Source organism: Corvus cornix, chromosome 1 (assembly GCF_000738735.6).
Source record: "Corvus cornix cornix isolate S_Up_H32 chromosome 1, ASM73873v5, whole genome shotgun sequence".
NCBI lineage: Eukaryota > Metazoa > Chordata > Aves > Passeriformes > Corvidae > Corvus > Corvus cornix.
In genome coordinates, this window is record NC_046332.1 from 55,877,217 (window position 1) to 55,904,844 (window position 27,628).

At 38.4% G+C, this 27,628-nt stretch overlaps 2 protein-coding genes across 2 annotated transcripts in view; one reads left to right on the plus strand and one right to left on the minus strand.

The window, feature by feature from the left end:
- The window catches only part of GTF2F2 (general transcription factor IIF subunit 2), an 80,690-nt gene that overhangs the window by 44,896 nt on the left and 8,166 nt on the right, over window positions 1–27,628 (minus strand). The window contains exon 5 of the mRNA XM_039567819.1: window positions 20,926–20,964. Within this exon, the coding sequence (XP_039423753.1) occupies window positions 20,926–20,964 (39 nt within the window). The remainder of the gene's footprint in view (window positions 1–20,925; window positions 20,965–27,628) is intronic.
- KCTD4 (potassium channel tetramerization domain containing 4) lies at window positions 7,217–10,959 on the plus strand. The gene has a single exon (XM_010405643.4). It carries the CDS (start codon window positions 7,381–7,383, stop codon window positions 8,152–8,154), a length of 774 nt encoding a protein of 257 aa, XP_010403945.1. The 5' UTR covers window positions 7,217–7,380; the 3' UTR covers window positions 8,155–10,959.

Genomic DNA, 27,628 nt, shown 5'->3' on the forward strand with positions numbered 1-27,628 from the left:
ATACAACTGTCAGTCAGTTTTTAATCTTGTTGTGTGCTTGCTTTTTTCTCAGACATAAATCAGAAATCACAAGGATCTAGACTATGTGCTATATGAAACTCTAAGAAGGTTTCAAATGTGCTGTTACTTTAAACTCACAATCTTCAAAATTAAGTTTGTTTGACCAGAAAACCTTTACATAAAGCCATGTTTGCTAGCATTCATTGCATTTCCAATCTTATCTACCTCTTGAATTCCATAACAATTTTTCTGCTCACCTCTATGGTACAGGTTTCAAGGCTAGCTAACCTATATTTATCTGAACCATCCAACCCAGCTGCCTAAACACTGAAATGTCACTATCAATCTCCCTGCACCTTGCACAATTTTCAAACTATTTTTAAGGATCAGGGTCAGTAAAGCAGAGAGTTCCCACCCACCAGCTATTTAGGAAATGAACACGCCAATTAAACATGTTTATGCTTAATATTACCACAGAATCACACAATGGTTTGGATTGGAAGGGACCTTAAAAATCACACAGTTACAACTCCCCCGTCATGGTCAGGAACACCTTCCATTAGACCAGGTTGCTCAAAGCCCCATCCAACCTGGCCTTTAACACTGTAAGGGATAGGGAATCCACAGCTTCTCTGGTATCTCATCTTTGATGTCTTGGTTAAATACCCTCTTTTAATTACCACTGATCCAGATTTGACTTCTGCAGTCAAATCCAGACAAAATGTTCCAATCGCTTCACAGTACAAGGCTGTGCACAGTCTCCCAAACACGGCCTTGCAGCTAAACTTGTTTGCTGTCTAAGAACATCCACTGTCCAAAACCCAAGGTTTATGCCCCACTTTCCCTGGACTCTCCTAAGGATTTTAACACAACCTGAGAGTCTAGCAGAATACACAAAGATATATGCAAACCTCCGGATGCAAGACTGTAGTGAGGGAACACAGTTTTTATTCCCTTTGCAGCCTAATTAGACCTCATTGACCAAATTCAAATTCAGAGACTTAGGTCTGCCTTTGTTGCAGGACCAGAGATGCAATGAGAAGATACCCAAAATATAGCTGCCTTGATATTTCCATTGGCCTAGAAGGTAATGGATGAATAAGGCATGAAAGTGGTAGTTTCCTGTTAAAAACACCTACTCAAAAGAGATAGTAAAAAGTAAATAAATAGGTCTGAAAGACTAACTAAGATCAGTGATGAGAAGGGAAAATAAGACATTTTCCCAAGTGTCTTACACTCAGTTGGTCAACATGTGTTGGCAGGTACAAAGTACCCTGTTAGTGCAGCTCTGGACAGGCTCATCTACATAATCCATAGCTTCATCATTAGCTGTCAAATGCATACTCACCCTGACCTCCCTGCCTGAATGCCCTGGTGCCAATTCACAAAGTAATTTCAATTGTTCTCTCAGTGAGATAATAGATATGGTGGGGAGACACGGCTTGGAATCCTGCTGACAATCATTATCAAAGAACAGAATATGGCAGAAACATTTAAGCCAATGTTGATAAACAGGCAGGAGAGAAATTTACTAGAATTGTGCAGTAGATGGTCTGATAGGGGTTGGATTGTTGTAGTTTTCAGAGAGAGAGATTGACTGGCTTGGAGATTTTAATGGATTAATCTTCTAGTCTGACTGCACTCAGCTTCAATTTCCAGCCACTGTCTTGTTGGACCATTGACTGCTAAGCTGAAGAGCCTGCTAGGAAAGCATTTCTGCCCATCCCAGCACTTAGGTGGTCTCCACCTTTATCAAGCCTAATAAAAATAAACCATGTTTTCTTGAGCCTTCCATTATGCCAATTTTTCAGCTTCTTAATCATTCTTATTGGCCTGAGAAAGTCCAGCTCATGAATATCTCTCCTGAGACATTGTCTCTCACAGTCAGACTTGATAGCACGTGCTTACCAACTCCTCCACCTTGTGAGCGGTGCCAAGGAAAAAAGGAGATGAAGACCACACTCAGGATGTATGGTTCCCAAGCAGATGGAAAAAGTGCAGTAAGATGAAAGTGCAGTAAGGACAGGCTGCGGGCACATATATCTCCAGCTCCTCAGCTGTCAGAAGATGAGCTGTTGCTTCCCAGCTGTCATGGTTTAACACCAGCCAGCGAACAAGCCCCACACAGCCACTCACTCACTGCCCCACCAGCAGGATCAGGGAGTGAATTGAAGGGTAAAAACTGGATAACTCCTGGGTTGGGATAAAGACAGGGCCCCATCACATATACCAATCACTTGGGAAGACAAATGGCATCAACTCCAAATGTCCACTCTCTTCCTCCTTTTTCCCCCACTTTACATACTGAGCATGATGTCACATGGTCTGGAATATCCCTTTGGTCAGTTTGGGTCACCTGTCCTGTCTGTGTCTCCTCCCAACCTCCCATGCACCCTGAGCCTCCTCACCAGTGCGGCAGTACAAAAAGCAGAAAAGGCCTTGGCTTTGTGTAATCTCTGCTCAGCAATAACAAAATCATCTCTGTATTATCAACCCTGTGTTCAGCACAAATCCAAAACACAGCCCCATACCAGCCACTGTGAAGAAAGTTAACTCTACCCCAGCCAAAATCAGCACACCAGCATCCAAGTCAGAAGCCCTGGTAGCTCACACTGCTCATTCAAACCGCTGTGCAGCTTCCTGGATTTTTGCACGCGTTGGCTGGCCAAGGTACAGCCCCCTCCTTCACTAGACCTCAGCTCTACTCTTACAGACCAAAGGCATTTTCTGGCACCTCTCTTGCCTCAAAGCTGGTACCCTTCTCAGACCATCCTTCCCCGGTAGCTGTGCAGCTAAGAACAGGATCACCAGGTCTTCACTTGGCATTCCCTTATTTAGGCGTCCAGTGATACAGCCAACTTCGTTTTACTGACCACCGCAGAGAACGATGACCTCGTGCTCAGCTGTCAATGATGTATTATACATAGATCAGAGCCTCTGCACTAACTCTCCTGCAAACATAAGTACTGCAAGCTCTCTACAGTGTATTCCTGGGCATGTAAACTTTGTATTTGGTGATAATAAAATGTTATCCTAACCAACTGTCCAAATGGTTCTGCATCAGCAATGTATCGCCCTACTGACTGTACTCTCATCTGTATCATCTCCAAAACCTCACTAGAAAAAACAGCACCAATAACCAAATCACGGCAACATCTGAATGACAATTCTCTGCTTAACATTTGCCAGTTTGAAGCCTGCAGATAAGTTCTGTATAGTTAAATGACAGAGAAACCAATATGGTAAATATCCTACTACTAAATGACAAAAGAAACTTACTGAAGGATTTAACAGAAGAAAGCAACACCTGCTTTGCTGAACAAATCCTAATTTTAAAAAAAAGGGGAAATAGTTGGCAACACCCATTTATTCTCCACCCACATTGATTAGTATTATATTGCTCTCCCTTAATTTTTAACCGATTGATTTCCAAGTCATATATTTTATTGTTTTTCATATTTCAATACCTGGCTCATCCAAATTCATCCTTCAAATATTGGCACAGCATTTGCTTTTCCAGTCTTGCAGAATTGCAGTGCTCAAAAATTATTAAAAATATCAACAGCAACTTTGATAGTTTCTTAGACAGCCCTTTAGAAATTCCTGAATGCAAATTTTTCAGACTTGCTGATCTGAAAATCTTTAATTTTAATTACTATGTAAAGCTTGTCTTCAACAGCTGTTTATCAGCATCTGGAGGTATTATTGAAATGAGAATTTCTATGCTACCAACACTGTGAGACAGGAGCTACTGAATGGTCTAACTGTCCAACAACCTGGCCAATTTTCTGTTATGACACTAAATGACTAACAAACTGCCTCGATAACCCTAACAGATGGCATTAGCATGGCTTCCTAATACACTTCTAAATTTCTCTCCCTCTTATAGCTGAGAATTTTCCTCATATTGTTTTGTACTCTAGTAAAAAATGTAGCTGGTTTCTGTAACCCAGGTTATTTTCACTGATAGCAGACTGTCAGTGAAGCTGATGTTCTCTGGATAGGCAAGTAAGCTGAACCAGTGGTAAAGCACTTTTCCATGGTGTGTTCTGGTCCTGAATCCTCAGCTCTGTGGCATGCTCAAGCTTCCAGACCAAGAGATTCAGGAAGAGGGTGGAAGTTGAGTGGGACTGAGGATATTTTCCAAAAGGAAACATGCAGGGCAGGATGAGGGGCAGATGCCTAGCCCCCTCCTCCTCAGTTTTGTTTTCCTGTGTAGCTGACAGACACCAGGATTGCATTTTCACTGTCTCCCGGACAGCTTCTCTGAGCAAGAACCTCTGTGGATTGCCCTTCTGTTGCAACCCAAAGGGTGAGTAACTTGGAAAGAGAGTACTACTACTATAGCCACTCTCTTAAGTGTGCACAAGGATGCTCAGTGTATTTTCTGACTTAATCTGAAACCAAAACAATATCCTTTCAATTGCTGGATTCCAGCAGTATTCCTTACTTTAATGGCAATCCCAGCATACAGGGTGACACTAATAATTTGTGAAGCAGCAGTCACTTCAGGATTGCTACCTACCCACATTGGAAAGCACAACAATTCAGCTGGATAGGCCAGAAACAGTTCACTTACAACACAGGAAAGCACCCAGCAGCAAGTTACTCTGTCTCAATCCAAGTGGGAAGCACGAAGATCTGGGAAGCACTTGGCACATCTCAGCTATCACACATTGGTACACAACACAAAAGACTCTGAGAGCACAAAAATGGTCAAAGTCTCTAACTTGACTGCAAGAAATACTTCCATATCTTTGCCAAAATGAACTTCTGGATGATCTTCCAGTACATGGACAAAAGGACAGAAAAAAGGAAATCCAGCATACCTATACCTTCAAAAAACAGTGTTTTAAATGAAATCACCCCACTAAAATTACATGCACTACAATACCATATGTATCATCAAGTGCACATGACGAATGAGGGCTTTTTGGGAAAGACTTGCAGTATGGCACAGAAAGTGGAAAACTTTCACCAAGAAATGCCAGGCTTTAATTTTGTGCTACAAATGACTGTCAGCTACAGTGAAATAAAGCTACATGGCTTTGTGGGGATGAAAATTTTACAGCAGCTCTAAATTTTTCAAGTCTCAAAGGTTTAAGTGTAAATATTCATGAACTCCACAGAGTGTATTTTCCACACCAAATCCATCTTGAATATTTTATCATACAAACCACTAAAATGATTCTGCATGATCTTTCAAAGAATACTTACTTGTTCACAAAAGTGGAAAATAGCAACTGCAAGTGTTAGAACGTTGAGGAGATGATGAAAACTTAAGTGAACACATAGTGTTCTGTAAATCCTCTCTATTAAAATGCAGACAGCTTAACTGGACATGGAAAATTTCTTATCTTTTAAAAATCCCTTCTCTCCTTGGAAATCCCTACTCACTTGTACCAGGATGCTTCTGGTTCAGCTTCAAAGTATTTCAAGTTCACTGTGTGAGACAGAAGCACCACCAATCATTCTCTTAAGGTTTAACAGACAATTAAATGGTTCAGTATTTTAGCTATGCACAATCTAAACACATTACGTGAATTTTCCATCACTTGACAATAAACTAAATGTGAATGGATGTCTCCTGTAATGGAAACAAAAATCTTACTTGAAACTAATTAGCTTTTTCATTTTCTCAATTACTAATTCAATAGCTTGAACTTGAATAACTTAGTAATTAATGAAATGAGTTAATCTTGAAAAAAAGTCCAAATGTTTAAAAATTAGAAACTGATTGAAATCTCTTTGACTGAAGTTATGTTAGACACATCCATGGCATCAAAGAGTTAAAAATAAAACTGTTACTAATTCCTGGTAAATCAAACCTAATTAATAATACCTGCTTAATATATCACATACAGCAGCAGAAAAATTTAGCATATCAGTGCTAGGGATAGGATACCTTGGCAAGGAGAAGAGAGAGAGAAAAACATTTATTTCCACTAGAGTCAGTTATCAAATAATAAAATATTATAGCGATTACTCCATGGTATCAATAAACAACCTTAGAGACAGTGGGAGCAGCAGGAATAAGATATTTAGAAATAGAGCAGAAGAATTTACAGAAAATAATCTGCCTTTCCACTGCTAGCCAGGCAAAGCAGGGCACATCTACCTGTAAAGTGAAAAATACATCTTGAAAAAGACAGAACCTCCTCCTCTCCAGGTCTAGCCCAAGGAAGGCCTTTGCTCCCACCTGTGCTGGGGAATGCATGCAGTGGCTCCCATCTGTCCACTCCCCAAGGAAATGCCCATAGAGATGTGTGGAGAGCTTTTCCTTTCCTGCTTCAAATTGCAAATGTTTAAAGAAGAAATCTTTTTGGGAGGCTCAAACCACAGGAGAGAAGACAGCCATTTGATTCCAGTGTGCTGTGCCGATGTTTCCGCCTCCCTGTACCCCAGTGTTGCTAAGCTATGGTGTTATGTGATGTTCAAAGCTATCTGTAGGCACACAAGCCCTTTGTTCCACAGGACAGCTGAGTTTTTCTATCGAGAAAGAACAAACTGATGCTAGACAGTCTTGGTGACTGAAAAACCATCACCAATATAAATGGTAAATCCTCCCTGTAAAACAGCTATGTCTATGTCTTTTGTCTATGGCACACAGAAAGGCAAAAAGCAAAACCTAATCATGCTGCTGCTCTTGCGTTGGTGAGGATACTCCCTTTGACTGCAAATAAAAGCTTTTGCCACAAACTTAAAACAGTCAGACCAACAAGTCCTTACCACCACTTCCAGGGTATCTTCTGTGGAAACATCTTAGTGCTGCACATGTGCCCAATAAATGAGTGACATGCATGTGCACACATTCCACATATGACAACCCCCTTGTACACACAGGGACACCTTTCCTTCCTGTGATGTCCTGCTGTATGCATCAGGTACTGTAATCAGTACTAAAAACAATGTGAAAAAACAGGCTTTGTGAAAATAAAAATCCTTGAAACATAAATGAAGCTGTTTAACACCATAAGCACTAAATATGATTTGGCCAGCTGACACTACAAATACATCTGCACGTATTAAAAATAAGTTGCCATTTAGTATAGCAGTATGTATTTCTATGCAGAACCACCTAAGCTATGCAAACTACTTAGACTTACAGGAAAGAAACAACACAAACAGTTGTTATACGCTTCTTCCCTTACACAGTTAAATGCAAATTCTCCCTTACAGTCATATTCCTGCTATCTCCCTGCACACACAGCTGATACGCCACCTACTGCAAACCCAACTGACAGTCGGAGCAATGTGAGCAGCATTTCCATTCCAACATCGAGCTGGAGCTGAATAAAGGTGCTTTTTAATAAGAAACATCCTCTTTGCAAGCTGACAAGAGCAAAGCAGGATAGCTGGCTTTCTGTCCCAGCATCAATAATGGAGAGAAAAGCAAGCAGAAGAGAAAACGAATGCGAAGAAAAAACCAGCAACTCTGAAAGCTCCGAGCTAGACAAGGACTATAAAACATCTCTGATTACTCTCAATGTCGGTGGTTATCTATATATCACACAAAAACAGACACTAACCAAGTATCCAGATTCTTTTCTGGAGGGGATCATAAATGGAAGAATAATGTGCCCATATGATGCAGATGGTCATTACTTCATAGACAGAGATGGACTCCTTTTCAGACACATCCTCAACTTCCTACGGAACGGAGAACTTCTTCTACCCGAGGGGTTTCGAGAAAATCAACTTTTGGCACAAGAAGCCGAATTTTTCCAGCTTAAAGTACTCTCAGAGGCAGTGAAATCAAGGTGGGAGAAGGAACAGCTAGCATCTCGAGAGACTACTTTCCTGGAAATAACTGACAGCCACGACCGTTCACAAGGACTTAGAATCTTTTGTAATGCTCCTGAATTCATTGCAAAAATAAAATCCAGAATTGTACTGGTGTCCAAAAGCAGGCTGGACGGATTTCCAGAGGAGTTTTCAGTATCTTCAAATATTATTCAATTCAAGTACTTCATAAAGTCTGAAAATGGTACACGATTGGTACTGAAGGAGGACAACACCTTTGTCTGCACCCTGGAAACTCTTAAATTTGAGGCTATAATGACGGCTTTAAAATGTGGGTTTAGACTGCTGACCAGTCTGGATTGTTCAAGAGGGTCGATTGTTCACAGTGATGCACTGCATTTTATCAAGTAATCACAAAGGCAAAGGAAACGAGCACGCAGCCAGTAAACCTCCTTGAGCTGCAGCCTCCTGGCATCACAAATAATGCATCTAACTAGCCCTGTACCACAGAGCTCAGCTGCTAATCAACTGATGTGAGCTAATGGTATGTAAATCTCATAATGACATCTATCTCTGGCTTACCTAAGCTGAATGAAAATTTTATGCCTGAATTTAACAAAAACTATCTACTAACATTGTAAACACAGATGGAATGCTTTATGCTCTTTGTAATACGTTTTCTCAATGCTTTCTTTCAACCAGAGAGTCTAGATGAATTTTTGTGTACCTGTGTGATGAACGTGCATATACCTAACTGCTCTGCTGAACAGCAATGAGAGTATTTTCACATAATAAGCAGGCTTAAAATATGTTTTGCTTATAACAAATTCAGAATGAATTTTAACTGGAATAAATGATTTTGACTGTTCATTAGTGTTTATGGTAATCTATTGTACTGAATTTGCAAAAACCAAGATTGCAAGAGAGTTTAAAATTAACCAACTTGATTTTTAAGATAATTGACTTCTCAACTCACTTAACCCCAAATTTATACCATGTTGCTACACTAATAGCAATTGCCAGAAACATGTAAACCAACAAAATAATGCTGGGGGAGATTCGTTTTATTACAGGAAATGAGTTCAATATGCACAGAATGTTAAACTTCCTAATAGTACGTACATATCAAATAGCTAATAAAAGTATTTGACATAAAGTTTAGTGTAACAGGTTTCCAGTAACGGCATCCTACAATGCTACAGTCAGTATTTCCTAGCAATCATTTGTGCTCATAAGGACAGGGAGTGAACACAGCCCTTGCTTTGCACAGTGGCTTCTAAATGCAATGACTACTACCAGTTCTGAACAGACCACCTGCTGGCATTAAAGACAATTCACTCTACATAATGGAATAAATACCTTCATTCTCCTCATCTCCACTATTTATCAAATCTTTTAATTTACATTTTAAACGAATAGTTTCTATAGAACAACTGTAACTAATTTAACCACAAGCATTACAAACCAGTCACTTCACAAAAGTGAACTAAAAAATCATCATAAAAGGCAAAAAGAAGCTGCACTAACTCTAAGTTTAAGCTTTGTCATTGAAATCAATCATCATTCACAGCTGATATGAACCCGAAATTCAAGTAAAATGCTTATAAAAAAAGAAAAAAAACAACTAAGTAGTTCTCCCAAAACATTGATTTTGTACATGAAAAAAATAATGTCAACAAAATGCAGTACAATCCATACTAGAAGTGATAACCAAGGAAAACAGCTAACACAAGACAGTCTGAGAACAGTTGTGGTTTGGATTTTAGAGGGAACAAGTCAATCCTTAGTAACAAAGGCTGGGAATACAAATGCAAGGTCCACTTATCCCACAATATTAAACTCTTTTTCAGTTTCAACATACAACAGGTGTTGTTAACTAGGTCCCTTGCTAGAGACAACTTAATACAGGGATGCTACGTCTCCAGACCAGGCAGCAGTGATTGAAACATATTCCAATACCATTTTATCAAGTGGGGAAATTTAACCTCTCCAGAATACTCCATCAGAATGAATCCACTGTCTATAAATGATGAAGTTTTCTATCTAGTCCCCATGTTGCAGACTTACAGTTGATAAAACTTGTGGTTCTATAAAAGATGTGGTTTTAAGTGAAGCTTTTCCAGACTCTAATGTTTAAAAATCGGATCACTTTACATTTCAGGCATACAAGCTGAAGAATTGCCCATATATCCCAAAACTTCTCTGAATTTGTCCAAATGCATTAACTATCTACATACAAAACATACATAGTAAAATACTATTATTTACATATGCCACCAGCACATGTCATCTTTTCTCCTCCCCCTCCAAGCTATTTTCAAATTGATGTATTAAAAAAAAATCCTCATTAATCACTAATCTTATGCTTATAAGAATCTGTAGGACTTCTGTGAAAAGCAAATGTGAAAGCTTCCCTAAAAGAAATACAAAATCCTGTTGATCTTCTAGGACAAGAATTAGAAACTCAGTCACACAGAACAATTACATGAAAAGCCCTTTGTAGACACAATTCTCAACATGAGCAAGAAAAAGTGACAAGACAATCTAAAAAAGCTCCATAACAAATGCACAAGTTTTAAAGCAGCATGCCCACAGTGCTGTCAAATACACAGCCTGCATCAGCAAAAAGTATGGAGGAGGCTGTTGCTCCTAGGATGTCAAATCATCCATTTGCACTTAAATGCTTTTGGTTATAACCTTCATTTGCCCTGGATCTTTCACTAAGATTTAAAATGTCATTGCAGGTGGAAAGAAGGAAAGCAAAAACCAATTTTTATTTCAAACAATTAATATATGTTAATTAAAATATGTTGTGGTTGGTCACCTTTCAGTTGGGCTCTTAGGATGCCGAACACTAAGGAATCAATTGTTAGCACTTCCCTATCAGAAAGCAGCACCAGTTTTTTATCAGAGCATTACTTTTACTCATGAAAAATCAGTAGAGAATTTGATGGGTCTGCATTTAATGTAAAAAATAATTTCAAAATATAAGTTATTCATAAGTTGATAATCACAGCTAACATGGAAACCATCTGAAGCATCTTCTAAGAATATTCTATAGCTATTCATGAGAGATTTATTTGCCAGGCTTTTGGTTCAGAGTATCTACTGCCCTCTCAACCTATGAAAGAGAACTTGAAATCTTCTTTTTTGAAGTGAAAAATGTACCTCTCTTATCATTGTTAAAATAAATATCTGTGTTGTTTGGTTGGTTTATTGCGGGTTGGTTTGCTTGTTCGTTTAAAGTTCAATGATTCATTACCTTACATATTTTTAACTGGATTTTTTATGTATTTCTGTGTAAGTAACACTGACAAAGTCATCTGCTGCAATACTAACTTCAATCTTGTTTCTTTTCCCTTTTTCATGAGCAGTGATGCATTTCTGCAAGTGTCAGGGTTTGAAATTTTTACATGCTGCCTCTGATCGAAGGCACCTCACTCACCTCTTTGAATTACACAGCAGAAAGGAACATAGAGGTAAAAAAATTAATTCCCTTCCTTGTTCACACTAAACAAATCCACAACTGTCTTGAATCATGCCATATCAGCTACAATTAGACATTCAAACTAGTTGCAAACTTGAGCAATTTTTCAGGGCAGGAGTGTCTTGCTTTAGTATATGAACAAAAAGACACATAAAACCTCAATACTGTGAATGATGTTTCCTTTGTACTCCATAAACCCACTAAATATAACGTAAATATGTTTTGCATGTGTTCAGTCAGTCAGATACTTGGGTTCCACCACAGTAGGATGTGCCAGAAAAGGTACCCAGTTATATGTCAGCTGCCTTTTTTGTCTTTTCTTTAAGGTTGGAAATTTCATTTTCAATAACTACTATGACAATAAAAAAGCTGCAGAATCAAGTGCTTGAGTCAGAAATACCCACAGTTGTTCTAACAACCTTACTTAGTATACGATGTGCATGCAAAATATTTCTATTCTTCTTTCTCTCATTAAGAATTGCATCACAACAAACTTATCAGAACTGCCCTACAAGTATCAGGAAATAATTACAATTACCATAATTTCTCTGATGATCTTCAACTGCTCCAGTAGGAGTAAGAAGGAACTTCCTCCCCTTTCCCCAAGGAGGCACTTAACCTGCTCCCAGGCTTGGTCAGCTCCACTTGCCTCCCTGCCTGTTTTCTCAGGTGAAAAAAGGGGTCACCAAGCAGAAATGACAGAGGTAACTGAAGGCAGGACTAACTTCCATAGACTACAAAAAAATATCCTTGCCCCTATTAATTTCTTGAATGACTGCCCATGGAAAAATATAAATAGCTGCCAAATTGACTGAAATACTGACACTTGGATGCCCACTTTTTCCCTTTGGTGGGAGAAGCCAAGGACTCTTTATCACACTTGGCAGTACACTGGCATAGGTACCAACTATATGGATTTCTATACAAGAACAAAACTTAAAAGTGGCTGCACCATGTCAGACTAAGGCCTGTTTTAGCCCAGTTTTCCCTGGTGACTGCAAACTGTTTCTAAACCCAGAGACTTTGCATGTCTGGGAGAATCCCCATTTTTGATCCTTTTACCCTCACATCCTTTCCCTTATCTTGTTCTCTCCTCCCATCATACAACTACTTTCCATTTTTGTTTCACTGTACCCCTTCCTTTCACAAGCCAGTTGTGGGGCTTTGTCAGGGATGCCTAGGAAAGAACATATAACTGGGAACAACATACACAATGCTCCCTCGAAGTATTTCTTCAGTCTCTAACCACCTACTGCCCAATGACTTCTAGAGTCAGATATGGTTTCTGGAGGTAGTCTTGATGGCGTGAAATACATAGGCTGCACAATAAAGTCAAATTGCAGCTCCAACTCTGTACCTTCAGTACTGACTCACCCACTGACCAGTGTTTCACAGCATCATAATTGCACTATTGATATTTTCAAACACTCCTGTCTTATTTTTTATTTTTTGCATTTGTACCTATTACAACTGTTCAAGTGACAACAGGTCGCTTCTTTTCTACAGTAGGTAAAAATTACATCAACACTTGCAGAAAATCAGTGGCATAGTTATTTTCATCTCTTAAAAGCATTACAAGGTTTCCCCTCAGTAAGATGAGAACAGGTTAAGAAAATTATCTTCTTCCTCCACTCCTCATTAGTATACAAGCAGAATAAGGGCAGGCAACAAATAATACAATTTAATAAGAGCAGTGTCTAATCCATTCATTTATTTGTGTAGAAGGGTCATGTTGCCCTAATGCTGCTGACTGATGAATCAGGATTGGGGATGAAGAGGACAAGTTAACTTGGGTCTATGACAACATATTTACTATTTTCCTAGGCTAGATCATCTTTGCTAAATAACTATTACATAAACCTAACTTTGTCTGCTGCCCTACAACACAGGGTAGATTGACAGGAAAGTGATAACTAGTTAAAGAAATGAAGGAATCTTTATACGAAGAGAGAGGCTTGCATAATATATAGTGGGTTGAAACAAAATCACTAGGTAAGGCACAAGAAATTTAGGATCAGAAAAAATGGGTTTTATTTACTTTGGAATAGACATTCTGTAACTCAAATGGACTGGTATATCACAGAAATATTGTCTCAAAACACTGGCTCTGTAAATCATCATCGTTCCCAAAAAAATGCCAGAAAACAAGCAGCATGGCAAGGACTGGGCAAGGTAGGAGGAAGATGTATGACACCTGAGGAACGCGGATGAGCAAGCACTTGGAAAAAGAAACTGCAGTTGCCTTTCTTTCTGAATAATATTCTCTAGAACTAGACAGTTGATTTCTTTTCCCAAAAATATGTGTAGTAGGAGTACCACACACAGCAAATGCAACAGTCTCCCAAGAAGCTGTTTCTATCTGTGCTGTTCAAAAGCTGGTACAATAATTATAGCTGTAAACAGCAGCTACTCATTTAAAACACTATTAGGACATGATGATATGCAAGCTCAACATGCTAAGATTTCAAAATCAAGTCGTTAGAAGATGACTCCTATAAATTGAGTCATTCTGAATGTCTGTAAGCTTCTCCTGATAATGCTAAAAATTACCACAATATTGCCTTGTTCATTGGTGGTGTGATTTTGGGGGACATAACCTTGATTTACAGACAGTTCATGAAAGCCATCATCTTTCTGGGCATTAAAGGGGGATTCCACTAGTTCTACCCTAAGCATTATTTCAGTTTTGTGAAAAGCTAGATCTCTATGCTTTTCCAGGATACATTTTTTTTTTTTTTTTGCCTTTGACACTACCAAACTTTAAGCAGCAGCTTTGTTCCAGGTATGGAAATCTTGCTCAAAATGAAGCACAAGGTTTTCTTGCTCACAGCTCCTGAAGAGAGATTTGGCATCCTGTGTAAAGGGGGTGGCACTTTACCAGCCACAGAAGCACATGAAGGAGATGAGAATTCAGATTTAAACGCCCAAGGCTACTTGCTGGGGAAATGCCCCAGGAAAATGAAGTTCCAAGGGGCTTGCTAGAGTCTAGAGTCTGATGCTTAGGGAAGTTTGCAGTGCTGGACTCCCCCAGCTGTGAGGATGGGGAGGGAGAAGTGTGGTGAGAGAGGCTATGAGCACTATGAGACGAAAAGAAAGGGACTCAGTGTCACTCAGTGTCAGCTGAGGGTCTTGGGTTTGTGGTGAAGACAGATGCCCACACAGTGCAACACTGAGGTTATACAAGTAATGTCTAATAATCCTGAAACTAGTAGATAAATAATGGGGAAAAAATTTTACAAAATTCTCCTTTTGCCTTTCATATGCCAGCTTTCAAAGAGGCAATTTTCCTTATTGTAGCAGAAGTCAGAGGAATTAACTTTTAAAAAAATTGTTAATAGCAAACTTCAAGCTACAAATCTGCTGCAGCTCCACAGAAAGCTATTTGTTAGCTCCTAGGAGGTTCTTGATTTTGTACCATAGTGAACAGGTGAAGTGAAAAAAAGAAAAGAACAGGTCAGAGGTGGGTACAGACTCTCTCAATTAGGAAGAAAAAATAAGCAAACAAACTAGCAGCAAACAGGCTAAGCATGAAAAAATGTAAACAGAACAAGCAACTGTAACACCAAACCCAGTCATTTATTGCCTCTCTACTACTTTGGCAAGTACTAGGGATAAAGCAGTACATTTTCTCAAGGCTGAAACTGGTAATCTCAGAGGAGACAAATTAAAGGTCCTGCCAGCCAGGTTGATAAGAATCAGCTAAAGAGAGGAAAAGGTACTCAGGTTAGAAGTCTTATCAATACTAACATTATCTAAGGCCTGCAGCACTGCCAGGTCTTGTGACATTTCCAACACATCTTCTAAAATGAACAGCAAATAAAGTTCTTTCCCATCAGGGCAGAAATCTAACATGTAGGCTATCTTATGCCTTCCCATATGATGATAAAAGTCCACTTCCATAACCTTTCTGCCACACTAAGATTACAATTTCTGGGTTTGCCCACAGAGTACAGCACAGAAATCCCTAAGACAACCTGCATGAGTAGGACAATATGCTGTAGCACAGCTACACAGTGCTCCTGCTCCTGTATCACCACTGCTATTGGCAAGATGCTGGGGCTGGAAAAGCCTGATAACTCAGGAATAGCACAAAATGAGCTTTGCTAGACTGTTTCCAGACTCAAGCATACAGAAAGCTCAGGTCCTCCTACTGCACTACTGCCTCCAGTGTTCTGGTAGCTGCAGTTATCAAAGGCAAAGATAAAGGACTACACACAAACCTTGGAACAGCTGTTCTCGCCTTTGCTATAATTGCTTTCCCCCCAAAAAAGTTACCTCCATGGTTAAAAAGAAGAAACTTTAACTAACTATCCCTGGTGGAAGCTGTGTAACAACAGTATAGAACTGGTAAAAAAAAAAAAAGGCAAGGGGGAGAAAGGGGAAGATAGGGCCTAAGTGTAACAGTACTGGATCAGACTAAAGGTCTGCTTTGCTCAGCATCATGACTCCAGCAAAGTGGTCACAAGTGGACATCTAAGAAGAAACGTAAGGACAGCGCAGCCATGTATGATTGTCCTACTGGATTTTCCTACTGGGTATGCATCCCATCCACGTGGCTTTTGTGGTTTGAGGCCTCTCAAATCAGATGTCCTCTCAGTCTTAGTCCCCTTAAGTGGATTTTGGTCGATGAGAAGCTCAACATAACCCAGAAACATGAACTCACAGCCCAGAAAGTTAATCGTATCCTGAGCTGCATAAAAAGAGGAGTGGTCAGCAGATCAATGACGGTGATTCTGCCCCTCTCCACTCTCTTGAAACCCCATGTGGAATATTGTTTCCAGCTATGGGGTCTCCAGCATAAGAATGACATAGACCTGTTGGACAGGTCCAGAGAAGGGCCACAAAGGTGATCAGAGGGCTGGAGCACCTCTCCTACAAAGGCTGAGAGAGTTGGGGTTGTTCAGCCCAGAGAAGGCTCCAGGGAGACCTTAGAGCACCTTCCAGTACCTAAAGGGGGCTACAGGAGAGACAAGAGCATGTAATGATAGGACAAGGGACAAAGGCTTTAAAGAGAAAAAGGGCAGATTTAGATTATATATTAGGAAGAAATTCTTTACTGTGAGGATGGTGAGACACTGAAACAAGCTGCACAGAAAAGCTGTGGATACCCCATCCCTGGAAGTGTTCCAGGCCAGACTGGATGGGGCCCTGAGCAGCACGGTCTAGTGGAAGGTGTCCCTGCACATGGCAGGGGGGTTGGAGCCAGATAGTCTTTAAAACCTTTAAGGCAACCCAAATTATTCTATCATTCTATGATCCTTCATATCCCTTTGGTCTCCTCTAAGGTTGTGTCAGCCTTTAGCAAATACCACCTTCACATCCACATCTTCTGTCAAGGAATTCTATTACATTCTGAGTGCAGAACTACCTCATTTTATTTACTTTGAAACTGACTCCTGCAAGCCTTACATCTGCTACATGTTAGTCTTGTACTGGTCAAGACAGCACACATTTGATTTTCCTCTGCCCCTTTGATCCATCATTCAAGGCTCTGAATCTGCAATACTCCGAAAGTCTGAGCCCATCAAACGTGATCATACTGGTACGTGGGTGAACTGCAAAAATCAGCAAAATACCTCATAGAAGACAAACACAGTTGTGAAGTCATGATCTGCAATGCCCGGCATGGCTAAAATTCCTGGGATTCCTCAAGAGTCATAAGGAAACCAAGAGCTCTGGTACAAGTCAAAAGCACACTTCTGCTTAGTTCAGTACTTCAACAAGCTGGACATGGATATCGCAGAAGGACCAAACATTGTCATGGGATTAACTCCCACTGTTTTGTATCAGGTTCTGTTCTCAGGAGAGAAACTGTATGACAATAAATACATTAGTTTGCTCAGACATAAATGCCACTGTTCATACAATATACTAAAATAAATAGCCAGATTCTAAGGACACCAAGGACATTTATACAAATTCTCAAAAAAAATTCACTCCAGTTAGTGCTGACCTACATTAAGTCTGTATCCTTTTGCTAAGCTACGACTGCACCTTCCCTGTTCTTCCACAATATTTATTATAACCAGTACCATAGGCCTTGACTACATATACCTTAAAGCAGGAATCATTGCTTCTTTGTGTGTTTCAACAGCTACAAATGGAGTCTCACACTGATTACGGCTCCTGGGAAGCTACTGGGAAGCTTGTATTTTAAGTTGTGCTGTATTTATCTGCCAACAAACCCAGTTATATTTCCAAGACAAAACCTGTTTCTGTGGCTTGAAAATGGCAGAATCTGCATCTAAATTATCTTCTACACTAAGTTGCAAGCTAGTATTTAAATTAAAAATTACTGTTTTATTCCTGCTGATAATCATTTTTCGGTTAGAGTTTCGCTTTTGAAATGTAATTAATATATGTTAACTGCTTGAAAGAGGATAAAATCAAATGTACATTTAGCAGCATTATACTGTCCCATGTTATACTGTAAGAACTCTCTGTCTTTAACAAAAAATTGCTGATTTTATCACATGGAGTTCAGTGGTTATCATCACGCTTACAATGAATTTCAAATACTCTAACACATGTATAATCAACATGTGAATCTTTTTTTTTTACTGTAGTATCAAGAAATTAAGGAAGTGGTATCTACAAACAGTTCAAATGTTGTATATTTGTGCCTGCAGTCACACACATACATTCACAATTGGTAAAATTTTAATACCAAGTTCACCCTACATTGTCTGTCTACATGCTCAAAGCTTAAGCAACATTATGTACTCAGTTGCTGCTCATGCAACTTCCATATAATGCACTTTCACAAGGACAGCACCTAATTGCATTTGCTCTTACATGAGAATGCATTTCTTTACTGCATCACTCTCAGCAGACTACAGGCTCTCAACAGGCTCAGAGCAGCAGCTTCTGAATATTTTTATTGGGGGGGAGCAGGTCACACTTTATATTGGCACAAATGCTTGGTTTTCACAGCTTCTGTCACCACTGACAGCACTTACAGGTAGGTGAAAGCAACGCCATAAACAAACAAGAGCTACATACACATATTTGGATTTAAATCACTTGCTCATCCTCATATAGGACCTAGCAAAGCCAATCCTCATTTCTCTTTTCCTTTAGCTGAGTGTGTTATTTGCCATGCACCTTTCACTTTTAGCATAAACCAGCCTTCAGGCACTAAACAACACTGGTTGAATCACCAAGCACTGTTTATCACAAGCTCTAAACAAACAGGATTTCTGTATGGAAAAACTGATCTAAAATGATAAAATGCAAAAGGAACTCAAATTTAGTTTAAGTAAACTTGTCACACATATGTCTTGATTCCTGAATATTTTGACTGTAACCATCATTTGAGATATTATGGATACTAAAGATTTTACATGGTCTTAACCAACAGGGACACTTTATAGAAGGAAAATCCATGAGGTGCTGTTAAGTAAAACATCACTTCTGGTTCTGGAACTCCCTGAGCTGTGAATCATTAAAGGCTGGAAGAAGCTGGAACAGCTTGCCCAGAGAGGAGGCAGATGCTCAAGGTTAGGTTGGACAGGGGTCTGAGCAACCTGTTTTGGTTGAAGACAGCCCTGCTCATTGCAGGGGTGTTGGACTAGGTAAACTTTAAAGGCCCCTTTCAAACCAAACTGTTCTGTAATTCTGTGAGAAGGATCTTGGAGAGATACCATTGTGCTCTTACACTGTTCTTACACTCATCTCAAGGCATCTGCTATGGAGCATCACTGAGGACAGGACACCAGCCAGATGACCTTCGGTCTGATCCAGCATCACTCACAGTTTCTCTCAAACAGCATCACATACAATAGCAACACCGGTACTATCATGGCTTTTCCAAGTGGTTTGCAACTATCCCAACAATAAATGTGATTAAAAAGGTCATACATACACTAATGATTTACAACATAACAAATTCTAAAGTTTGACAGCATCTTACCAATGTAAAAATTTTTTATGTAAATCAAACTGTTTCTGAATGCCGTATCTCATTTAATTTCTTTAATTACTAACTATGAATAAACCTTACATATTTTTATTAAAATAAATAATACCCAAGTAATAAAAAAAGCAATACCCAAAAGGATCTTGCTATGCTAACAAGCTAAATAAATACATAAAAGACATCATCTTTGCTGCAAAAGTACTTGCTGTAGGCCAAGAAACAGTAGATTAACAGAAAAATTGAGCACTAAATAACCTGAATTACTGGAGAGGTAGTTTGGAAAAAGTCATCTGAGTTCCACAGTGATTTTGAGAAAAAAGGGAATAAGCAAATAGTGTAACTGATGGCTGACAGTCCTCCTTTATATGCCCCAGAGTAACCAACTACCATCACTCAGAGAGTGAATCCATAACCAGTTTTATCCAACAAATGGGTTTAGCACTCAGTCTTGTCAGTATATTTAAGCAGCCCACAGCATACAGTAATTCATTCTTCTGGCCAAAGCGAAAATACAAACAACTAAACACGTGGCCATCTTACACAACATTCACAGAACAAGCAGGAGGCACCAAGAATGAAGAGCAGACAATTCAACCCTTCAAACACAAACCAAAACAAAATAAACCACAAAAGCCAGGCAAAACCAACCCTTACAACTAAAAAAACAACTAAATGGAAGTATCAAAATTCTGATTCATTTAGCAGTTAAAATCTCAACATCTGATTTCCACGAGACATTGCACAGCAGTGAGTTTCAGTTTTCAAGTATAAAACACCGATCTCTAGGAAGCAGCCCTTCTTTTAAGACTTCACCACGATTCACACAGAATCAGAGCAGACAGGCTTTACCAATTAACTGAGAATTGCAAGCTATAAAACACACCATGGATTCAGTACAAGTCTGCAGACTATAACATTCCTAACACCAGTCTTTTGACATGCTTAGGCCACTGTAATAGAAGGAATCTCCATTTTAAAAAGAATTCCCTACTATATACATATACATATACTGTATACATAAAACAAAACCCAAACCCTACTTCTAGCCAGACACAAACTATACACTTTTGACAATATTTGATGCTGAAATGCAATTCAAAGAAGTCAGATATTAGAAAAAGCAGACATCTCCATGTTTAAGCATCCAAAAAGTACTTTCAAGAAGATATTTTGAACACCCACTAGCATTAGACTTACGTTTAGGAAACGCTTTTAAAAAAAGTAGGAGTTTGAAACTCTTTCACATCTTTCACATGAGCCATCTCCTATCTGTGCCTTTACCACTTACAAGTGCCACTCCAGTCGCAGTACTATCTGTGTGTATCAGGGATAAACCTACTTTTTACGGGCTATTTTTATGACTGCTTAGTTTATGCAATCAGAATCAAATACCAAAAGATCTGGAAATGTGTTACAAACTTTCCCACCAAAAGAAAAGAATTCAAACTAAAAGTAGACAAAAAATGAACCAAAACGAAAAAAAAATTTAAGAAATAAATAAAAAAATCTAAAACAACATTCCAAAGAATATTACATTTCTAAACTTCTCCCTCATAATTTTATTCCCCTCCTTTTAAATAAAAAAAAAATAATAATTTAAACTTTTGGTCACAGCAGATAAACAGTTTATGAAGTTATTTTTTAATGTTATGATATTCTATTAAATATAACAAAAAAGACACTTTTTTTTTAATCTACCAATTTCTTAAGAAGCAAAACTGAAAATCTGCAGTATAAGTAACTTCTTAAGTGCTTCAAGGAAAGTGGCTGTACTCACCAGCACTGCCGCTTTCTGACTTTTCTTCTGATTGGTTTTCTGGAAAAAAAAAAAAAAAAAACCAGAAAAGGAATCACAATGTTTCTATGTTGATTATTTGAAATTACATCTTAAATTTCGGTCGCAAAGTAAAGAATGATAAATTATGTTAAAATCACAATCACTGGATTTGATTAATGTTTATAAATTTACCTTCTGAGGAATAAGTTGCTACCAGGAGCAACAACAAAAAAAACTCCATTAGCCCCCAAACTCACAACTTAAATGAGAGAACTCTATTACATCTCTGACTGAGCTCTGCAAGAACAAACTACACGTTTATACAAAATCAGTAGTAGGATTATGCTCAAGCAATATACATTATTCATTTATCTCACTGGTCAGTCTAGACAAACAAATATTTTTGTATATTACAAAAATAATCAAGGTTCTGCAAAAGAATGTTCTTAATTGACATTAGGTAAATTTTTGGCCTTGACCAACCTCTTCTCTACCCTTAATACAGGCCATGGAAGAATTTATTTCTTCAAGCTTTTTCCTGCCTGATTATTTGTCCTCAAATGGTACTATAGTCCATTGGTATTTTTTTGTCAAGTATTTGTACTTGTCAAATACAACAAATACATAGAATCAGAAACATCTCCTCTTCCATGTAGCAGAGAATCATAAGTATGTATGGAAAAGAAACAGACACAGTGTTGCAAAGTGACTTGCAAAAAAAATTAGCACTCCGGTGAATGACAGAGTCAGATTCAGAAACAGCTTTCTGCAAGAAATTCCGATCCCACTTTTCCAGAAATGGCTGCCAGTAGATGCATTGTGGTAATTTGAGTTGTAACCTTTACCAAGTTCTATAAAATGAAACCCCTACATTAATTTGTCAGTATTATATTTGACTGTTCCTCCTATATTTCTCCTTTTTATGCATCCTCTGCTGCAAAAAATAAAAAAAACATTTTCACTTCCCTGAAACACAGTTAGAAATGGTAAAACATACTTGTCCTTTGCTTTCAACTCAGGCAAGTTACAGCTGTCATTACAGGCTATTTACTTACAGGCAAGAGTGAATTACTGCTCTAAGTCAGAGAGTAATTTTCGACTTCAGTTAGGTTGATAATTTCTGCCATTTACAGGCTGGGTACTAACAGAACTGAAAACATGAAATATTTTAGAAAACCTTTTTCTTGACACTGATTCTTGCTGGCTTTGAAGGCTTCTGTCCCTCTTTTCTCATTGACATGGCTTGAGAGCCTGAGGACTAAATGCAAACATAAAAACCAGTATCTTAGAATTCCTTCTTTCTTTACACCAGGTGACTGTCATTAGTCTTAGCAGCTGAATGCACCTGCTTTCTCTATGAGAAACAATCATTACATGGCCCTTTCCCAGCTATGAGTATTTGGAAAGTGGGTAATGACCCCTGCCAACTTTCAGACATACATCCAGGATAGCCTGTTTGCAGAAAACCAAGTACTTTCTTGTTGACATTATTTTTGGGCATATTTGGCACATTTACAGCATAATGTAAAATAAATGCCCAACCAATACCCTAACTCAACTGTAACTTAATGAAGGAAACACACAAGAAGCAGAGAGGATGTAATGAAGAACATACAAACATACAAAGATATAAATGCCTGTCTGGACTGAGAAGTGAGATGCAACTGGATTTAAAGCTGTTCAATTTTCAACTCAGTTCAATGGAACACCAGAGCTACCTCGCTGAAACTATTGCCAAAGACATCACACTTGAACATTGCTAAGAGCATCTCTGAATCCAGAAGCAATAAATGTACCTCATGTCTACAAGGAAAGCGTGTGTGTTTGTATCTGCCCTCAACAGTGGAGACAAAAAACCAGACAAAATTACATCTTGCAAAAAAGCGGCATTTTTCTTCCTCACTGTTAGACAACTCAGTTTTGTTATGATAGGGTCACAAGTCTCTGCTTTAAAAATCTTCTCAGTACTAATATCATGAAGAAGGTAAAGGAAGTTGTACTATGTCTACTTAATATATTTCATTAATGCAGACTGCTCAGCCTCCTCTACAACATGCAAGAGTTGATAAACGTCTGATAAATGTCAACAGACTGGGGTTGGTTAGTTGGGGTTTTTGTAGTTAGTGGGTTTTTTGCTATTGTTGTGGTAGTGGGGTCGTGGTGGGGTGGTGGTTTTTTACACATACATCAGTGAGATCAGTAAAAAAAGGTATTTTAAATCAATGAAGTATGCAAAAAGACTATTTCCATCACACTAAGCCCATTCTAACAGACCATATATTCTGTGTGTTATATCCTCAATTTTTAAAATTTGTACAGGAATTAACAGTCTGTAGTTCAAATAACAGAAATGAAAATAAAATTAGCTTATCCCCGCCAGCCAGCTGAACCTGGTATTTTTCTAATCCACCAACAAGCATATGAAGTAATTAAATAAATACAATTTCCATTTTTTTGAGATGGAGAAGGGGTATGATACAAGCAACTGCAATTGTTTTCTAAATGGACTGTATGTCACAATAATACACACACAATTTTGAGCCATCAAAATGGTATCTGTAATTAAACTAGCTTGAGTCACACATTCTCCTTTTCTGATCAAGGGTTTCATCTTTATGATCCTCAAAAATATTTGGAAATTTGCATAAATGCCATAGATTTGAATGGCTGCTGTTGCTTTCAGTTCTTTTGATCATGAGGCTGCTGATAGGTTATCTGCTTCTGCTAACAGTCCAGAAGAGACTGAAGCACATAACAGAACAAAGAAGCATTAGGTTAGATCCCAAAACCTTCTGGAGACTGGAATATGCGGGTAAGTGACAGCCCAAACAGAGACAATTGGAAACTACTGCTAAAGCAGGCAGGTATACGGCAATATTCCTCAGCAGGCTGTACTAAGACGGCAGAACAGTGAGGGTGTTTATTTCCTAAATAACAATTTGATGAGGAATTTCAGAATTCAAACATTTATCTAAGAGGATTGGAAACAGTATTACAAGGCATCAAGATTCTGAGCACACTGTATTTTACTGAAAATAATTAAGTGTAATTAAAGAAGTAACTGCTTTAATGAAAGATTTTTATTAGGGTTTGTTCCCTTCACACTTCTTTAATGGCTGGATAGAGATGATATTTAAGAATATATGTATACAATACAGAGTGAAATACAGAATAAAAACCTCTGAATATTCATTTTCACTGCAATACAATTGCACATTGTATGTTATATGGCAGGTGTGATTCATGTACAAACTCAGAAAAGGTCCTTTCATATATGAGAAGCTGTATAAAGTAAAAAAACCCAACAATTCAAAACAATGTGAGAATTTTCAAGCAATGTAGGAATAAAGGAGCTGCTCTTGGGTATATAGGCAGAGTTACATGTATTATTGAACGAGAACACAAAAAAAAATTGAGTGTTATTAATTGAATTTCTGAAGGAGAGAAGGCTCAGGAAACTGAAGAAAAACAAAGTATTAAAAGCCAGCAATGTTCTGTGAAGCATGAAATGGTGAGACAATCCATGCATGAATGCTGCTCAGAAGCAAAGCTCTGGTATGTGTTCTGTCAATGGAATTCTCTGAACACGTTTTACTTTCAGTAAGATGGAAAGAGCATGAAAGAATTTAAAGACGCAAAAACAGACGTTACGGCAATCCCACTTATGAAGGGGGAGTTGTGAAGATATATTCAAAATTTAAATAAAATGAATCATCTCATCCAACTTTACAGGAATATCTTATACTTTATTAGTGTCTACAGTGTAACATCTTCTCCTCCACCCATCAGTTCTTTACAGTCTGGGATGCAATTGCCTGCCAAGGTCTGCATTTTCACAAGTCATATTAGTAGCACATTTTTCCAAAAACCAGTTCAGTAAGAAACTTCTATCATTATCTCTAACAAAGCTGCAATTTTATTTATAATGAGATCCAGCAAACCTAAACTACCTGCTGGCAGAAAAATTAAATATTGGGCAATTACAGCAGTAAGGGAAATAATAATAAGGGAAACAATCAGAAAAGTTTGCTGTTAAATGTTCAACAAAAGCGTCTTCCCATTCCTTCAACCAAGAAAGAAACTTATATTACAGCATTATCTTATATCAGAGTGTTTGCCGGTGGGAAGCTCAGAAAACAATTTTAACCAAATATATCCTATGTATCAGGCCCACGAATTGCCCCTAGATAGTTTCTAGCTATATGCATGTAAGAAAAATTCATTTTGTTCTATAAGACATATTAAGATATATGCAAAATCCTCTGCTTTTCACCCGCCAAAAAAATTACAGCTATGATAGCTGATGACAAAGATAAGATAAAATGACTGGAAGCACAAATAGCATTGTTGCATAGCAACTGTTGATGTACATATGGTGATGTTTATGGAACAGAATGTAGTTCATATTTAATGCAGAAATAATACCAAAACCAGCCTAGACAGCAAGACCTAGACAGCAAGAGACAAGAGTGCTTTGGATGCCTCTGCAGACACGACAGAAGCCATGCTTTGCTACACTCTTGTTCAGGAGCGCCACCACAGGCCTCAGTGATTTGCCCAGCAATGAAGACAACGCAAAGTCCACATGTGCAACAGCCTTGCAAAGGAAGCACGAAGATACTTTGCAACTACCACTTTCAGAGTACTTGGTATTATTTACTGGGGCTATTTCAAAACACAGAAAAAGGAAAAGAAAAAATAAATGGGAGAAATCCCAGAGGTAATCCAAACAAAAGATGCAGCATGTGTGAAAGCCAGCATAAGCCAGATTTTTAACAGTACTGGGATGTGAGCCACTTTACCCAGCTTTGTACTAGCTCAGATACACACTGCAGAAGAGCAAGAAACTGCAATTCATTAGACTTTGGACACAATAAATTGCACCTTAGAAGAGCCTACTGCTGTCCATTAACTAATATGGGACCACCAGAGATGCAGACGTTTACAATGAAAGAACTAAAGGATTTCTTCCAATACTACAAGTAGGAGAAGCAAGTTCAGTTAAGACAAAGCAAAATAAAACCCACAGAGAATCCATTCAGAAGACCAGAAATGACACAATGGAGAAAATATTAAATTACTTGTCAAATTTCATCTTTTTTCTTGCTCTAAATGACCTGATGAATCAATGTGCAGTGCTGAATTATCCAGAATATGTAAACTCCCTACAGCATCTTCCAAGACCACAGCATATTTCAGAAAGGCCATCAAAAAGACAGTCACTACAGCATAAGGATCCCAGGGTTAAGGACTACACAGAGAATAGATCTTGGGGAATTCAATGTGCTCAAAAAAAAGGGAAGAGAGGGAACAAATCACAAACCCACAATCAAAAAAACCCCACCCTGTACAAAACAAACCCAACTGCTTTATGCCATTTGTTCCATTTTATTTAAGTCAATCTTCAAGAAGGGTATTGACTCAGAGCAATAGTGCATGAAGCACTTTTTTATCCATATTTCATTTGCCTAATTCCTCAGTTGCACCCTTCTAGATGCATGACACCTGCAGTTCCATACCAGCTTAATTTTTGCCCCACAGTTCAAACTGACATATTGCTTGTGTTACGTGGTGCAGTTTAAAAAAGGAAAAGGAACAAGATGCTTTTCAGAAAAAAAGTCCTAATTATAATATGAAGACAAATACTGGTCTGTGAACCTAAGAATGAGTGAATTTCAGTGTCCTATGACTGCCTTACTGGGGATTGACTGATGTGCAAAGATTAAGTTTTTATTGAGTGTTTTTCCATGGTCAATACAGTGCTTTTTCCTTGGGGATCTTCTGGCATCAAACAGAGCAGCAACCTTTCTTTCAGCTGGGACATCTCTACAGTCCACTCTTCAGACACCAGTTTTCACACTAGCCATAATTCACTTTGAAATTTGTTGAAATTGGATAAAGAGCTCAAAACATATCTACACATTTAAGCACACGAGTGTCACCTCAGAAACATGGTGCCTGTAAGGAATCTGACTGGAATTTGGCATATTAGTGTCACGTTCCTTTTTAAAAGCAATAAAAAAAGTCAGGCAAGAAAAGCGCAATAAAGTACATTTTCGATTGTACTGTCAACACCAACTAAACACAACTGCAAAAGATTTTAGCCATTTTGCATTTAAATCAGTTTCAGGAAAACTCATTGACTGCATCTTATGCTTGCTAATCTCAAGCAAAAACAATTTTGACAGGGTCTATGCTCATTCAGTGCTTCATTCCAATCATTTCTCATGTCACTAACTACCCTTTCCTCACAGTTAATATAATAACTTCTACTCAGTAGATCCATGGTCCTCAAATAACTTTTTCTAGTTGCTAAAAAATGCAACATTTTTAATTGATTAAATAAAAAAATGGACAGAGGAAAAATCAGCATTCTTATAAAACTATATTCACAGCAGAGACCAATTCAAGGAGAAAAAAACAAATACTAGTTGATAAAAAAAATGCATGGGAACAAAACCCCTTTCTTATTCAGTGAAAACCCTAAAGGAGAATATATACAATGTACTGCGCTCTGTATTGTAGTCCATGTTCCCTCTGTTCTCCTCAGCAGACCCAGAGCTGAAACATCCATTATAACCCTGAAGAACTCAAATCAGCTGCTCAATCACATCAAGTAAACAGGCAGACACAAAAAAATTACAGCAGCGTTATCTATGCAGAAAACAACAAAACAGCCAAAACCTGACTTCTGAGTCTTCTG